The sequence below is a fragment of the Prionailurus viverrinus genome, chromosome B4 (assembly GCF_022837055.1).
Source record: "Prionailurus viverrinus isolate Anna chromosome B4, UM_Priviv_1.0, whole genome shotgun sequence".
Classification (NCBI taxonomy): Eukaryota; Metazoa; Chordata; class Mammalia; order Carnivora; family Felidae; genus Prionailurus; species Prionailurus viverrinus.
This window is the reverse complement of record NC_062567.1, coordinates 73,248,770-73,266,108: the sequence shown is the minus strand read 5'-3', so window position 1 is coordinate 73,266,108 and position 17,339 is coordinate 73,248,770. Positions and strand designations below refer to the sequence as shown.

Below are 17,339 nucleotides of genomic sequence, written 5' to 3'. Positions count from 1 at the left end.
GATCAGATGATTGTCAGCCACAAAGCAGTGACCTAGACCTTGGGGTGTATTTGTTCTTGCTGCAGGCTAACTTCTATTCACTCTCTCACCAACAGAGGAGGGGAAAAAGAATCATCATTGCAAGGACAGATCCCTCCCCAACCACTGGCACTTTGCTCTTCCAATTCCCCAGGTTCTGTCCTACTGGAGTATTTTTTCTCAACTAAAATCTTCTCTCACCTTCTTTCATCCCCACACCATTGGGGCTGCTTGAAGGTTTCCAACCTTTTTCACATCTTGTCACATGCAGAAAATAATTTATCTGTAAAGGCTTATGGAGGTCATTAGAGGGGTCGTTCCTGGCCAGGGGTGATTGGCCCCAGGACCTTCAGGTTTCACAGGCTGGTTTGAAGACCTGGTAACCCCTAAACCCCGTTCTCAGGGCACTCTGCTTGGGAAACGCTGGCTTAGAGAATGGACCTCTCAGGTTCCATGAGGTGTCACGCTCGGCTGAAGCTGGATGATGTAAATCCACTCCTTCTCACATGTGAGTGTCCAGTTTCATCCAGTGCTCCATCCAACTGTGGCAATTGGCAGATCTCCTAAATTGGGAAAAATATCCCGGTGCCCCTCTGGTGGCTGGGCTGCCTGGCCTTCCCAAGGTTCATTTTTATCCCAGACCCCCCCATGCTCTGGCTGCAGGAGGAATCTGGCCCATCAGATAAGTAGCAATAGCTGCCTTTGTGCTCAAGGATGGCACTGGGCTGGCCCTTGCCCTGAAGGGCAAAAGACAGTGACTGCTCTCATGATAAAAGCTGTGAGACCAGGCCCACAAAGTTGAAACATCTTGGGGAAGAGGCAGCAGCACAGTGCTCCCAGACAGAACCTGCCTATTTACTAGATGCTCTCCTCAAACAGTAAGGGGGCAGAAGTGAGCGATGTGTCAGAAGTAAACATCCCAGTGGGGAGAATAAAGAAGGCAACTGAGCCCCACTGGAATATGGGCTGACATCACGGAGCAAAGGTGAACACACCCAGAGCTGTGTACCAGCCTCCATTTCCTCCCACTTGTCTGGCATTCCCACTCAGGCCAGCACCCAAGCCTTCCTCATGAGGCTCAGCCCTTCTCCATTGCTCAGTTCAACCTTCTAAGCCCCGCGACTGGTACCTGAATACCCATCACCAACGCTCTCCAGCCACGCACTGTTCCTGCCTCCTCCTCCCCCACCCTCACCTCATAGGTCTCTCCTGCCCCCCTCAAGAACCACACTGCTCCTCACATGTACTTGGAAAAGGGTCCAAATTAGGGAATCTTTCCTCTGCAATCTTTCCCACACTCTTCAGTTTTCCTTTATTTTGCTACTGCAGATATTCCCCACGACATAAATTGGGTCAAGTACCAATACTGTAACAACTTGTGACTACTGTAATTTTGTCTCAGCCAGCTCCACTTTCTCTAAACAGTAACTTCTTAAAATACAGTCTTATTTGTCACTGCAGGTTTTGGTTAAGTATAGAATAAATCAGCATGATTCCAAGCCCTTCCCACGTGACTCTAATAGGTTATTAAATACTGACAGCAACAGTTCTGGAAGTCTGGCTGGTTTCTTGAATCACTTGGCTCCCCCACTTACTATTATGTTACCTAACCCCTTGCTACTTCACACATAGTCACAGCAGACCAAGAGCAGAACCTAGAAGCTTGTTAAAAAATGCAGGATCTTGGGGCACCTGAGTGGCTCAGTTGGTTAAGCATTCAACTTTTGGTTTCGGCTCAGGTCACAATCTCACAGTTTGTGGGTTTGAGCCCCACACCTGGCTCCACACTGACAGTGCAGGTATGGAGCCTCCTTGGGATTCCCCCCGCCCCATACACACACTCTCTCTCTCAAAATAAACTTTCAAAAAGTTAAAAAAAAAAAAATGCAATTATCTTGGGGCGCCTGGGTGGCTTGGTTGGTTAAGTGTCTTGACTTCAGCTCAGGTCATGATCTCAGTTTGTGGGTTCCAGCCCTGGGTTGGCTCTCTGCTGTCAGCGCAGAGCCCCCTTCGGATCCTCTGAACCCTTCTCTGCCCCTCCCCACTCATGCTTTCTCAAAATAAATATTTTTTTTTAAATGCAATATCTAAAGCTTCACTTTGAAGCTACAGATTTGGATCTACATTACCTAAAAAAAAAATTTTTTAATGTTTCTTCTTGAAAGAGAGACACACACAGAGCGTGGGCAGGGGAGGGGCAGAGAGAGGGAGACAATCTGAAGCAGGCTCCAGGCTCTGAGCTCTCAGCATGGAGTCCAATGCAGGGCTCAAACCAACGAACTGTGTGTGAGATCATGAACTGAGCCAAAGTCGGACACTTAACCAACTGAGCCACCCAGGCAACCCTGGATCTACATTTTAATATTTACATGGGATTCACATCCACATTGAAATTTGAGAAACAATGGCCCAATCTAAGCCTGCTGCCTCATTTACAATAGGATTTTATCACCACTCATCAATTCAGGTCTTAAGTGAAACAAACAAGCCACTAAGCACAGTGTGTGGCACACAGAAACCACTTGAAATGTTGATCAAATGACTGGGTAGACCATCTGCCAGCCTCCCCCATCCCCAACTGGCCTTAAATAAGTGAGGCTAGTACTTACTGCGATACAGAAGCCAGCTGGACATTTAAAATAGAAACATCACTTTTATTGACAAGTTAGGGCCACAGTGGACAGCTTCCAGAACAGAAATAAGACAGTCCCAAGACAACAGAGTATAAAATTGTAGAGGACAGGTTAATACTCTTCACCCTCATCCTCTCCCTCAGCACTATCTGCTCCAACCTCCTCATAATCCTTCTCAAGGGCAGCCATGTCCTCACGGGCCTCAGAAAACTCTCCTTCCTCCATGCCCTCACCCACATACCAGTGAACAAAGGCACGCTTGGCATACATCAGGTCAAATTTGTGGTCCAGGCGAGCCCAGGCCTCAGCAATGGCTGTGGTGTTGCTCAGCATGCACACAGCTCGCTGTACTTTGGCCAGGTCTCCACCAGGTACCACAGTGGGAGGCTGGTAATTAATGCCAACTTTGAAGCCAGTGGGGCACCAGTCCACGAACTGGATGGTACGCTTGGTCTTGATGGTGGCAATGGCAGCATTGACATCTTTGGGAACCACATCACCACGGTACAACAGGCAGCAAGCCATGTATTTACCATGGCGAGGGTCGCATTTCACCATCTGGTTGGCTGGCTCAAAGCACGCATTGGTGATCTCTGCTACAGTAAGCTGTTCATGGTAGGCTTTCTCAGCAGAGATGACAGGGGCATATGTGGCCAGAGGGAAGTGGATACGGGGATAGGGCACCAGGTTGGTCTGGAATTCTGTCAGATCCACATTCAGGGCTCCATCAAATCTGAGGGAAGCAGTGATGGAAGACACAATCTGGCTAATAAGGCGGTTAAGGTTAGTGTAGGTTGGGCGTTCAATATCGAGGTTTCTACGACAGATGTCATAGATGGCCTCGTTGTCTACCATGAAGGCACAATCAGAGTGCTCCAGGGTGGTGTGGGTAGTGAGGATGGAGTTGTAGGGCTCAACGACAGCAGTGGAAACCTGGGGGGCTGGGTAAATGGAGAACTCCAGCTTGGACTTCTTGCCATAATCGACAGAGAGACGTTCCATCAGCAGGGAGGTGAATCCGGAACCAGTTCCCCCTCCAAAGCTGTGGAAAACCAAGAAGCCCTGAAGACCCGTGCACTGGTCGGCCTGCAAAAAAAAAAAAAAAAGTTTTAATTTAGCCTTGGTGAAAGCTGCAATGACTTCTTTGAATCCATAATTACATTGATCGAATTTTTTTTTAATTTTTTAAAGTTTTTATTTATTTAAGTAATTTCTACACCCAATGTGGAGATCAAACTCATGACCCTGAGATCAAGAGTTATATGCTCTTCCAACTGAGCCAGCCAGGCACCCCTGATCGAGATTTTTTTTTTTTAATCTCCTGAACAATATTTGCAAAGAAAGCAGTCATAAAGAGCTTCTAAGTGCTAAGATTCAGAGAAACTTTTCAGAAATGGGGGGGGGGGGGGGAGGGGGGGAAGAAATCTGCTAAATGTCTATTTAAAAATGAACTATTTTCATTTCCACAGGCTGAGGAATCATGAGGTCTGGAATGGATGCAAGGCCCAAGTTTTAGCGACTGGGAAAGCAACCGCTGGTGCCCTTGCTGTGACTACAGAACGAGTATGACTTTTCAGCAGCTGGAGAGCTACCAAGGGCAGGCCTGGGACCACCAGCCCCATACAATAGAAGTCTTAGAAAGATCTGGCAGCTGCTTTCTGAGCTGGAGTAAGACAGAATAGCCGAGTTCCAATGCACTGGTGTTGGGAGTCAGGCTGAGTCTGCATCCGGCTCTACCAGTTCCTTGCTGTGTAGCTTTGACCAAATTTATTTCTCAATCTCCGTCTTCGAGTTTATTGAGAATAGTAATCTCCATCAGGTCATTGAGAATTAAATGAGTACGTGGAACAGTGTTTGGCACAGTAAGCACTAGTTATCAGAGAGCCTATTGATTCTGAAAAAGGTGATTTACTATGATAGGACCATGAGACCTAATGTCAGTGGGGCTTTTCACCACTTAACTGAGCTATTCCAGTTAGCAAACTACCATTCTGTGAAAGCATTGAGTTTTGACTTTTCAAAGTCTTCTGCTGACAATCCTCACTTCTCAGAAGTGCTGAGGGGTGCCTGGGTGGCTCGGTTGAGTGTCTAACTTCGACTCAGGTCATGATCTCGCAGTTGATGAGTTCAAGCCCCGGGCTCTGTGCTGACAGCTCAGAGCCTGGAGCCTGCTTCAGATTCTGTGTCTCCCTCTCTCTCTCTGCCCCTCCCCTGCTCATGCTCTGTCTCAAAAATAAATAAATACTAAAAAAAAAAAAAAAAAAAAAAAAGTGCTGAGATTTGTGGAATTCTCTACCAATCCCTCACTGTACTTCTCCTGTGGGTCCATACTCTGGGATCAATGTACAGGGCAGACTCTGGTCTACCAATTAAATCCACTCAGCCTCCTATGGACACAGTAATAATACCAAGGACAAATACAATTACTTTGGTAGTTAATCAACTTTACTCCAGAACCCTTGATGGGTTTTACTAGGTTTATTTGCCCCTAAAGGCAGGTCCTGATTTCCAAGTCAGTGCTTGTAGCTGAAGCTTGATTTATAAACATAGAACCATTACCCCAATTTTGCTAGGAAGGGTGTGATAAGCATCTGGAAAAGTATGAAGCTGTGAATGATGCAAAGTCATTCTTTTTAGACTAGACCAGTTGTGGCCAGGCTTATAATGTGATTTTCTGGACAAACTACTCTACCAAAGCCTTTATTCTTGATTTTTGGTTAATTACTTACAAGCTGCCCACATGCCTCAGGAGTAGAGTCATCTGGATACCAGACTCTGAACATAAAATGATCCAGGGGCGTCTGGGTGGCTCAGTTGGTTTTAAGCATCTGACTCTTGATTTTGGCTCAGGTCATGATCTCATGGTTCTTGTGACCACGGTTCTTATGTTCGAGCCCTGAGTCAGGCTCTATGCTGACAGTGCGGAGCCTGCTTGGGATTCTCTCTCTCTCTCCCTCCCTCTCTCCCTACCCCTCCCCCCACCCACATGCATGCTTGCTCTCAAAAAAAAAAAAAAAAAAAAAAAAAAAATTTAAAAAAATAAATGATCCTAACAGAACATTTACTTATCGACTTTTACTGATGTGAATACCGTTGCCTAAGATTTTTCTGTCACAGTGCTGGTTCACACGGGTCTGAGCTCTAGTGGAAAAGCAAGCATACTACTTTCTGTGAGTACATTTCAATACTTTCCAAGTTTCAAGGACGACACTAGCTTCCATAATAAGGGAGCTCCCTTGATTGCACTTTCAATGTTGTTGGAAGATTCCAGTGTCCACCATTTCTAGTCAATGTTATACTGGCTTCTCGTGCTCTGTACTTTCTGTATCAACATAAGGCACCAACCCTGATAGACATATTTTTAAAATACATATAAAAAATATATATACATATATTTTTTTTTAGGAGTTTGATCAATTAGTTACATTTCAGAGTCTGCCACCTTCTCACTCAATGTGACTAAGATAACCTAAAAGGGGGCATTCTTAGCTTGAAGCAGGGAAGCTGCTTGATTAATATGAATAAGGATGTTTAATGGTCTTAAATGTCAAACTGCTACAGCTCCCTGGTTCTCACCTTCACTTTAGGTAAACTGCCCTGCCTTAAGCATTTGCCCAAGTCTGCTTTATAACACATAGAAATAGGCAATAGAGCATTTAACCCTGACCTAAATAGTTGTTCCATAACACAGGACCATCTGATTTAAAAAAAGTCTGGTTACCTGGGGTGCCTGGGTGGCTCAGTCAGTTAAGCATACGACTTCAGCTCAGGTCATGATCTCCGTTCATGGGTTTAAGCCCCACATCAGGCTCTGTGCTGACAGCTCAGAGCCTGGAGCCTGCTTTGGATTCTGTGTCTCCCTCTCTCTCTGCCCCCCCCCCCCCACTATCTCTCAAAATTAAATAAAATTAAAAAAAATTTTTTTTTTAATAAAAAATTAAAAAAAAATAAAGTCTGGTTACTTACTGAGCACTCAAAGGTTCATTTTAGGATACAAAGAATGATTCTTATAGTTTGGTCTCCCTTAAAACTGTAAGAGAACATTCTCATCTCACTTTAAATAAAACACTACATTGGGGCACCTGGGTGTCTCAGTCAGTTGAGTGTCTGACTCTTGATTTTGGCTCAGGTCATGGGATCAAGCTGTCAGAGCTGAGCCTGCTTGGGATTCTCTCCCTCTCTCTCTGTCCCTCCCCCACTCACACTCTCCCACTCTCTCTCAAAATAAATACACTTAAAACTTATATATGTATATTAAATAAAACACTATGTTTACCAGTTTCCGAATTCGGTCCAAAACAAGGTCGATGATCTCCTTGCCGATGGTGTAGTGCCCTCGAGCATAGTTATTGGCAGCATCTTCCTTGCCCGTGATGAGCTGCTCAGGATGGAAGAGCTGGCGGTAGGTGCCAGTGCGAACTTCATCTGGAAGAGAAAAACAAAGCAGCCACCCGTCACTCACAACCTGCACACGCCTGCTCCACCCCAGGGTGTCAATGGAGCCCTCACGACAGACCTCCTGTGTCAAGAGCCCTGAGATCTCCCTTGGGTTACTGAGGCCAACTCACCAATGACTGTGGGTTCCAGGTCTACAAACACTGCCCTGGGCACATGCTTGCCAGCGCCCGTCTCACTGAAGAAGGTGTTGAAGGAGTCATCTCCTCCCCCAATGGTCTTGTCACTTGGCATCTGGCCATCGGGCTGGATGCCGTGTTCCAGGCAATAGAGCTCCCAGCAGGCATTGCCGATCTGAACACCAGCCTGGCCAACGTGGATGGAGATGCACTCACGCTGTGGGAAGAAGAAAGGAAAATGTCAGAATATGACACATCAGATGGGATGTTTAGGAATGACTCACACCTAAATGACTAATTAACCTTCAGGATAGAAAGTCACCTTTCTGGAAGCCACTCCTGATTTCACAAGCAACAGTCTTTGCTGACTAATTCAGAGAAAATGCTTTGCAAAACCAAAGATATGTTAATGAACTACTAGGTAAGACCAGAGATCAGACTCTTGCTTTGTAGTCACATTAGATATTCAAGGTCAGGTTTCTACCATTTTAGAAAGACCTAAACTGTTCCACAGCAATACATTTCCCCCAGCTCCTGGGAAATATGCCTGCCAATTCCTTAAAGGCATGCAAAATTCCCCCTTCCAGCTCTGATTCATTCCATGTGATTGTATAACTGTCGAGCTCATTCTGGTCCCTCTTTAATCCTATTCTTTAAAAGACAAGAGCTTCTCCCTCTCCCTTTTAAACCAGCTTAAACCAGCAAACTATAGCCATATGACTCAGGGAAAAAATGCCAGATAAGCAGCGGTTAGCTGTATTTTAGAAACTGTGGTCAGAGGCAGCTTTTTAACTCTGTGGAAGAACTTAATCGCAAGGAAGAACATTTTTCCTTCACTATCAACAAATCTTCAGTAGGGGGTGGTGGTGGAGACACATGGTAATAAAAGCTGAAAGTGTCAACAAAACTTTACTAATAGCTTAAGAAATTCGCTGTTTCCTACCAAAACATACATACATGTATCTCTGGCACTGTGGAAAAGTCTATGGTGCCAAGAATTTAACGATATTGGGAAAATGTTTTCTTTTACTTGATGAACAAGATCATCTATAAGTTACCAAATTCATTCCTGCTTAGTAAAATAAGGCCATGAACATAGAATCCATACCCCCAGATTTAAGAGGAAAACAGAAAAAATGGGTGTTTATTATATTTCATCATAAGTCAGATTAGCTACTTTGGAGATTGACAGAGGACTTTCAAAATTGATACCAAATATCTCCCATTACATTTTCCCCGAATAGGAGGGTTTCGAGTTCTTCGAAGCTGCTAACAGGAAACTAGTTAAAGAAAACTCAACACCGCTAAGATCTCAAAGGTCCTACTTTCATAACCGGAGATAATAAAAACCCCAATCACTCACAACCTTTGACTTATGGTCCCCTCCTTCCCACATACACTCATAAAACAACCATGGTCTTCTAACCACATCACTTGGCTCATTATGACCGGAGTCTACTCGCCCAGGTCTAGGACTATGGGAGAAAGGGGAGTTGTTTATTCTAATGAGTCCATGAGTATTTATAATTGCATCCTGTTTACCTTTAACTGGACTTTGGAAATTTTACAGCCTGAGAAAGCTGGAGAGATCTGCCCATGACAGCCCCAGGCCCAAGGAGATAAAGTTTTTGAGAAGAACCTTTCATTCTAATGAAGGGTTTCTTTGATGGAGTTTTGGGCCCAAAAAACTTCCAATGGGCAGCAGTCTCAACAGCTTTCTCCTTTAGACTTTCTCCACTCTCCCCTGGCCACTCGGGGGATGAAGTGAGACACAGGTGATAGAGTCACTTAGTCTAACTTTCACTGGATAACCAGCCCCTGTCTCTAATTAAAAAACAAAACAACAACAAAAAATCCAAACTATTAACTTAGCCAGTGTTTGCCTAAATCATTGCTCTCCTGCCCTTTAAACAGTCCTACTACTTTCTGAATTGCACTTTTACCAGGTTGTTTTTGTTTTTGTTTTTGTTTTTTTTGTCTGCTTGGTGAAAAGCACTCAAGCAAGTTGTTACAGTCAGACTTAGTTTTTTAACACCTGTGGTAGTCTCTGAAGAGGTGGCTGGTCTGTTCACTGTATCCCCTTTCCTTTAAAGATACTATTTTGAAACATTTGATACACAAATACTAGTTTAAAAGTACGGCTTATTTTAGGTTGACCTCCAACAGGCCTTCTCCAAGAACACATTGTTAGTACTAGTTTGCTCAGAGGTTTTATACGAAAATATCTCTTCATGGACTAGTTTTTTAAAAATCTGGCTTAAGTACCAAGCTTCAGCTATAAACGTCCCACTAAGTTAACACAGAAACGCAAAATTAGACGTGACAGTTAAGAGTTCCCTTAAAAGGAGCAGCCTGTTCACATCTCTCAGGTGGACTGATGCAATTGGAAGCTCTCCCCAGAGACCAGCCACAGGTGACTCAGCAGGTAGTCACCGGGCGCTGGAGAGCGGGCGCAGGGAGCGTAAGCACCTTGGGTGCTGGAGCGCACCTAGCGCTCCAGGGCGGTAGGTAGTGGGAAGGTGAGGTAGGTCAATGACGGAAATGGAGGGGAGGGATTTTTCGTTTCCACAAGTCCTTGGGGGGGGCCGGTGTGAAGGCTTCCCGGTCTGCCTTAGGCTGTGGCGGGCCCTGGGGCGATGCCCTCTAGAATCAGGAGGGCTTTCCACTCCCACCAAGGGCAGTGTCCTGGCCGCGTTTTCGAGCCCGAAGAGGAGTTTGCGGGTGAACTCGGCTTTCCCAGCCTGGCCATCAGAAGCAAGTTTGCTCGGCTGCGTCCCACCTGCACCCGGGCTCCCCCGCCCCTTCGGACTGCTCTCACACCCACGCCACGTCCCAAGGACCCCCACTCACCATGACTAAGAATTGTAGGGTTCCTTGAGGCTGAAGGCGGCGAGGGGACGGCGAGAAGGCTCTCCCACTGACAGACTACCAAGGAGTCCGGGGGAGAAGTAGTAAGAGGTTGCGCCGCCGCGAGGGACTCTATATACCCCCTTCCCCGGCCACGTGGCCAGGGGGCGGGCACCTGGCCCCGCCCCTGCCGCCGCTGCCCCGCCTCCAAGTCTCGCGGCTCCGGGAGGGACACCCCGTCGCACCCTCCGGCGGAGAGAGGCGGGGCGCGGGCGCTGATTGGTGGGTTCAAAAGTTCAAACCAAACTCTTCGGAGAGAGCCAGATCTACGAAGGGAGGAGACGTCCTGGGGCCAGGGAAGGGCGGATGGGGCGGGGAAGAGGCTGGGGACTGAGACTGGAAGAAGGGAGGCGAAGCATCTGCGCAGTCCTCAGCGGGTGCGGGGGGCGTCGCGTGCAAAACCTCAGGGAAAAACGGGAGGAGTATAGGGAGCGCGGCCCCTCCCGCGGGTCTCTGGACCCTCGAGCGGCGGCCCTGCGAAACCCACAGCCAGTCCCCGCCGCGCACCTCCCAGCGAGGCGGGGCCTGGCCTGCGGGGCCGCCGCTTACGCCCTGCACAGCCCTGGCGCCGGCTCCCGTGCAGCTGTGGGATTCTGGAGAGAGAGGTCCTTGCGCCCCCTCCCAGCCCTTAATTACCACCAGCCGGCCTGAAGCCCATATTCTCATCTTTTTGCTTGTTTTTTTTTTTTTTTTTTTTTTTTTTTTACTCGTTTTCCCACATTCTTTTAAATGAACTCTTCGTCTCTAACAACAATCTTCCAGTTGGTGCAAAAGCAGGTTTTTCGGTTCGTGATAGTAATAGCTTCCATTTTTGATCGCTTACTATTCAGAGTAGTTGGTTTTTCACACTATATCAATCACATTTCATCCTTGCGATGCTGTGAGTTATCCGCATTTTACAGATGGGGAAACTAGGGCTCAGAGGAATTCAACAAGTTTAAGGCCACACAGCTATAGAGTAATGGGGCTGCCCATAAGCCCTCATTACCTTGTACTGCCTCATGCTAAATATACCGTGCTGACCCTCCCTGCAATGGTTTACTTCTCAGAAGCAGCCTTTTTCTTTCAGTTGTTATTCTTTCTCTGCAACTTCATCAATTTATCTTAGTTCTCCACCATCTCTGGATGATAGAGTTTATGGGAATATTCAGAGAACAAAAGTGACTGCTATACATAATAGAGGTTATAGGGATTTTCCCTGAAGTAGAAAAAGGCAAAATGACAGGAAAAACTGGGTTTTAGATACAGAAAAGGCAGAACTCAAGATACACTCCAACTCACACAAAATGAATGCTGTTGGAAATATATGCAGAGACTCCTTTTCAAATTACAATACCATAGTTCCATCATTAAATGTTTATTGCGCACCTATTACTTATTGTGTGGCAGGATATTCTGAAAGTTGGAATAATTAGCATCTTGGTCTGTTGCCAAATATTTTACTCTTTTTTTTTTATTTTTTTTTCAACATTTATTTATTTTTGGGACAGAGAGAGACAGAGCATGAACGGGGGAGGGGCAGAGAGAGAGGGAGACACAGAATCGGAAACAGGCTCCAGGCTCTGAGCCATCAGCCCAGAGCCCGACGCGGGGCTCGAACTCACGGACCGCGAGATCGTGACCTGGCTGAAGTCGGACGCTTAACCGACTGCGCCACCCAGGTGCCCCTACTCTTAATTAGTAAAGCATTTCACCTTTTTAATGCATTCCACAAATATATTCAGCATAGTTTCTAGGTTCTTGGGAATAGGTAGGTGAACAAAATTGACAGATCTCTGCTGTAGAGCCTATGTTCTAGGAGGGATCGGGAAGAAAGACAAACAATGAACACAGTAAATAAGTAAATCATAAAATTCATTAGAGGGTGAAGAGTTGCTATAGAAAAATACTGAAGAAAGTGGAATGAGAGGGTGGAGTGGGAGAGGGGTTGTAATAGAACCATGATGATCACGGTTAGCCTTAATGATACATGAGATTTGAACAAAGACTTGTAGGTCATGAGGGGTTAGCCAAGTGGCTAAAAGCGAGCAGTTGGAGCCCAGACCCCCAAGCAAGAGTGAGCCGTTAGTGTTCCTGGAAGGAAGAGCAGTGAGGCCAGCTTGGCTGGAAGAGATGAATAACAGGATGATGTTGGAGAGGAAACAGGAGCCAGATCTTACAGCTTCTCGTAAGTTACTGCAAATCCTGTGGCTTTTACTCTGACATGGGGAGCTAATGTAGGGTTTGAAACGTAGATGTGACATGCCCCGATTGCTTTTTAAATTATTATTTATTTATTTAATATTTTTTTCAGTGGGCTCCGCACTACGTGGAGCCCGATGCGGGTCTCAAGCTCAGAACCCTGAGATCAAGACTCCAGCTGATAACGGGGCGCCTGGGTGGCGCAGTCGGTTAAGCGTCTGACTTCAGCCAGGTCACTATCTCGCCGTCCGGGAGTTCGAGCCCCGCGTCAGGCTCTGGGCTGATGGCTCAGAGCCTGGAGCCTGTTTCCGATTCTGTGTCTCCCTCTCTCTGCCCCTCCCCCGTTCATGCTCTGTCTCTCTCTGTCCCAAAAATAAATAAAAAACGTTGAAAAAAAAATTAAAAAAAAAAAAAAAAGACTCCAGCTGATATCAAGAGTCCAATGCTCAACCAGCTGAGCTGCCCAGGTGCCCCCGCCCCCCCCCCCCCCCATGGCCTTTTTAGAAAAAGATGACTTTGGTTGTTGTGTTGAGAAAAGATTATAGAAGGGCACAGGTAGAAGCAGGAAGACATCTTAAGATGAGAACTCATTGCCATAATCCTTCTGAGAGATGAGAGAGACTCTGACCAGAGTGGTAGCAGAGGAATTAGTGACATGTGGTTAGACAGGACCGAGGTGATTTCCTAAAGGCTCACACGTGAGGGAAAGAGAAGCCAAGGATTATTCCAGTTTTTAGCCTGAATGAGTGAAAGACAATTTGCCATCAACAGAGGCAAAAGGCTGAGAATGGGGCAGGCTTAAAGGCGGTTGATACCAAGGGTTATTTTTGGTCATGTTAAATCAAGACGTTGTTGTCCATGTGGAGGTGGAGATGGCCAGGACACAGCTGGATATGAGAGTCAGGATCTCAAAGCAAAGAGATCCGGGTGGAGGTGGACATCTAAATGCCATCCTCAAGTCATGACCTTGGGTGAGATGTGAGTGGAGCGAGTGTAGAAACACGAGAGAAGAAGACCAATTTCATAGCTCTGGGAAAAGAGGTAAAACCAGTAAAGGACACTAAAAAGGAACAGCCGGTGAGATAGGAGGGAACCCAGGAATGTGAGGTCCTGGAAACAAGGAAAAAGGGATGATTAGCAGGGTCGAGTGCCACTGATAGGTAAGCACAGAACTCAAAAATGACCATTGGATTTAGCCAAATGGAGGTAATTAGTAGCCCTAACGAGAACAGTTCAGTGTGGCAATTTAAAAATAATAGGCATTTTATTTTTAGGTTATGTTTTTCAAAGGATTCATTAGCAAAACACCTTTATTTTTCTTTTCACTCTCTATCATCTCATATTCAAGCAGATAGCCCCTTGAGGGACCTCAATAGGCTTAAGGGCTTTGCAGGCCTGATTGCTCTGATGTGGGCTCTGATTTTTGTTTTCTTTTTCTAGCTGTAGGTTCTTAAGCCAATTTTGTAATCTATCTACATCTCTTCCCTTATAAAATGGGATAATGTATAACTCAGAGGTAGATACATTGTGGTGAGGATTAAATGAGATAAGTAATACAGAGCATATACACATAGCAAAGCTCTAAAATCGGTAGCTGTTACTGTTGGAGGTGATCGTGGTAGAGGACAAAATTAGAGATGAAGATGCATTCTCTTGCATTTTAAAATCATTTTAAACATTGGGATCTATATTTAACTTCATTGCCCCCTGCTGGATTGTTTTGGAGGGGGAAAAAAAGTCTCTTTCCTGGGTGGACAGTGAAAAATTCAACTTTTATGTAAACAGGTCTTTCTGAGTCTAAAAATTACCGAGAGAGAGAAGAGGCAGAAGCCTGTCTTACTTTGCAGTTGAAATGATCTCAAATTCACCACAAACATGGTGAGTTAGTGACAGAGAGCCTGTGCTCTGCCACCTCTGGTGATATAACATTGGAGGGGGCACTTCTCTTCCTTGGGCCCCAGGTTCTCATGTGCAAAATGAGAGGATTGGCCAGTTTCATTCTAAGGCCTCTTCCAGCCTTTACATTCCGTGATACTCTGACTTGAGGCTTCTGCTGTACGTGTGTCCCAAAGGGAGTAAAGTTGAAAACATGCTTCCTTCGGTCAGGGTCTGGTAAGAATCACTGGTACGTTAGATAAATATTTGCAGATGGGACTTTTGCTGGAGTCTTACAATACATTAGAGAAAGAAATGGCAGGGATGCCTGGGTGACTCAGTTGGTTAAGTGTCCGACTCTTGATTTCCGCTCAGGTCATGATCTCATGGTTGGTGATGTCAAGCCCTGTGTTGTGCTCTGCACTGAGATGGAGCCAGCTCGGGATTTCCTCTCTCCCTCTCTCTCTGCCCCTCCCTCCCTCACACTGTCCCTCTGTCTCTCAAAGATAAATAAATAAACATAAAAAAAAAAAAGTGGCATACCTACTCTGGCTCAGGAGAGCTTGGACTTCAAATTGCTCTTGTATAACATGTCCCCAAAACATTAGGAAAGAGGAAAGAATTCAGACAAAACCGAACCCTATCTTTTCTCAAACTCCCGGTTTCTATGCTAGGATACCAGTAGTGCTAAATAATTGATTTTGTGTTCAGTTACAAATTACATGTTACAATAATAATGGTATGGGGATATTTTGTGCTCTATAGCAATTTATGATAAAGTATTTTCTACTCCAATAGTGCCTTCGAGAAGTTTTCAAAGATAAATTTTTTTACAAAGGTATTCATTATACAACTGTGGGAAATAAGGTACTGAGATGGAAATAATTTACCCTAAACCCAAGAGAGGGGACTCAGAATAACTGCCTAAAGTGACAGTTGCCTCTTTTCTTTCTAGGCCCTCCATGAGCCTGTTACTGGTTCTAGTTCACAAGGAAAGGAAGTCCTAGAAAAATCATTTAGTGAATTTACTGTCCTAAGACAGGGATGCCACTAGTCTAGCAAGAAAAAGGAGAATTTTTCCCATTCCTAAGACCTCCAAAGGATAGCTAGGACTCCTTGAAGTTTAATTCACCCACTTTCTTCACAAGTATATTTTAAATCTCAATTTTTTTAAATGTTTGTTTTACTTTTGAGAGAGACAGAGAGGGCAGGAGAGAGGCAGAAAGAGAGGGAGACACAAAATCCAAAGCACACTCTAGGCTCTGAGCTGTCAGCATGGAGCCTGATGCAGGGCTTGAACTCACAAACCAGGAGATCATGACCTGAGCCCAAGTCAGACGCTTAACCAACCGAGCCACCCAGGTGCCCCTTAAGTCTCTATATTTTGAGGTGATTTGTTTTTTCTTCCTTTTCATTCCCCTGTAAATACAGAAAGGCAGGCAAGAGATTATCTTCTAGGTAATACATTGTTTTCTTTTATGGGAAAAATAACTCTAGGATTCTTTAGCTTTCACTTACTGCTCCTGTTATCCTGCAAATATTTGCAAACTTTATAGCTTTCTTGAACATTCTTTCAAAGTTCTCCTCCCCTGGGATCGGAGCCATGTTTTGGACTTCTTCCCCTTCATCAGGACTCCTTATGCTGGCTGTGGCCAGGGAGATCACAAAGAAGACTTGCTTTCTTCTCAGGAATTTCACATTTTATTTTCACGCAGACATCATCTGGCTTGTTCTAATCTGCTTTACATTCCCTAAAAATACAGCACTTCTGACCCGTGGCCTCTCGTAGTGACAAACCCAAACAACTGAATAGGTTGTGCTTCCCGGGTCTTTCCACTCCACGGACTGCAGCCAAGCCTGCTTACCTCAGGTTCTTTCCAATCTTTCCTGTAATTGGTCACCATTCCCTCTGTTTCCTGCCCTGCCCCCCATCCCTTTAGGAGGGACTGGTTAAATTCTCTTCCAGAAGATTAAAAGGAACTACTGGATTCAAATTCTTCAAGTATCTACATTATTATTCTAATAAGTGGATCATATCCTGGAGTCTGGAAATCTTCCCTATTTATAGCAATGCTTATTTAATAATTTTATTTATTCATGTACCTAAAAAGCACCCAGGCAGCCCGAAGTGGAAGGCCCCTCAGAGATTTCTTTCCTTTTGACTGTAACTTCTTGCCAGCAGCTAAGACAGGAGGGGATTTACTCGGAGACTGTGCCTCTCAGGATAATTTTTTCCCCCTTTACTTCTCCAGGTTCTCTCTCTAGCTGTCCCCTCCCCCTCCTCCCAGGACACAGAACCAACTATTTTTGGGTGCACTAAGTATTGTTTTTTTCCTACATGATCAGTATAGTAGTGCTTCAGTACAAGGGAATATCAGTGTATCTATTATAAGACTTACAGGCAAATCAGCTTCATGTTATTCAGGTAGTTAGTTTAATTTGGCTGAACGTGTTTGAGCTCTTCAAGTCAGTGGGCTTCTCCCTAATCTGAACTGCTTATGCTTTTGTGCTAATCCCCCTACTCAGTGGTCTGCCAGAGCCAATCCTTAGATTTTCAGAATTTTTGACAACCTGTCGGACCTGGCGTGGGGAGCTTGAAATCAGCAATGCTGGCTATATGTCCATCGTAGAAATAAAACAGTTGACTACTACAGATTAGGCTCTTATCCCCTCTCCCAGCTGGTTGTTAAACATCCACAGACACACAACTTGTAGCACTGTCCCTACCTCCACACTAGTCCAAATCAGACCATTTCCCTTAGTTCTTTTACTCCTGGCATAAAAAGGTTTTTTGGTTTGGTTTGGTTTGGTTTGGATTTTTTTTTTTTGTCTCGGAGCTTCATTCATTCTCTGGCTTCAGGCTGAACCCTCTCCTCACAGCCAACCAAAGCCAAAAACCCAGCCTGGTTTCTCCTCCCAATTCAGCTTTTTAGGGTTATGAAAAGGGTTAGCTCCTAGCCATCTGATCCCAATCAACTCATTCTTTCCTGATTCCTTCTATTTCTTGGGTTACAAAAGTCCCCAGATCCTTTACTGCCCCCACTCTCTACCCCCCCACCCCCAGTATCTCCACCACCAGTACTAGTGTCACCATCACTCTGGGCTTTTGAAAATCTCCAGACTAAGGGTTTTCCCTGCTTTAACTTGTTTA

At 45.3% G+C, this 17,339-nt stretch overlaps 1 protein-coding gene across 1 annotated transcript; it reads right to left on the bottom strand.

Moving 5' to 3' along the window:
* Positions 1–2,651: 2,651 nt before the first annotated feature.
* On the bottom strand, positions 2,652–10,223 carry LOC125169496 (tubulin alpha-1C chain). Its single transcript, XM_047864894.1, has 4 exons — positions 10,076–10,223; positions 7,220–7,442; positions 6,928–7,076; positions 2,652–3,737 (listed from the first exon to the last, which is right to left on the bottom strand). Exons 1-4 carry the CDS (start codon positions 10,076–10,078, stop codon positions 2,763–2,765), a joined length of 1,350 nt encoding a protein of 449 aa, XP_047720850.1. The 5' UTR covers positions 10,079–10,223; the 3' UTR covers positions 2,652–2,762.
* Positions 10,224–17,339: the final 7,116 nt, after the last annotated feature.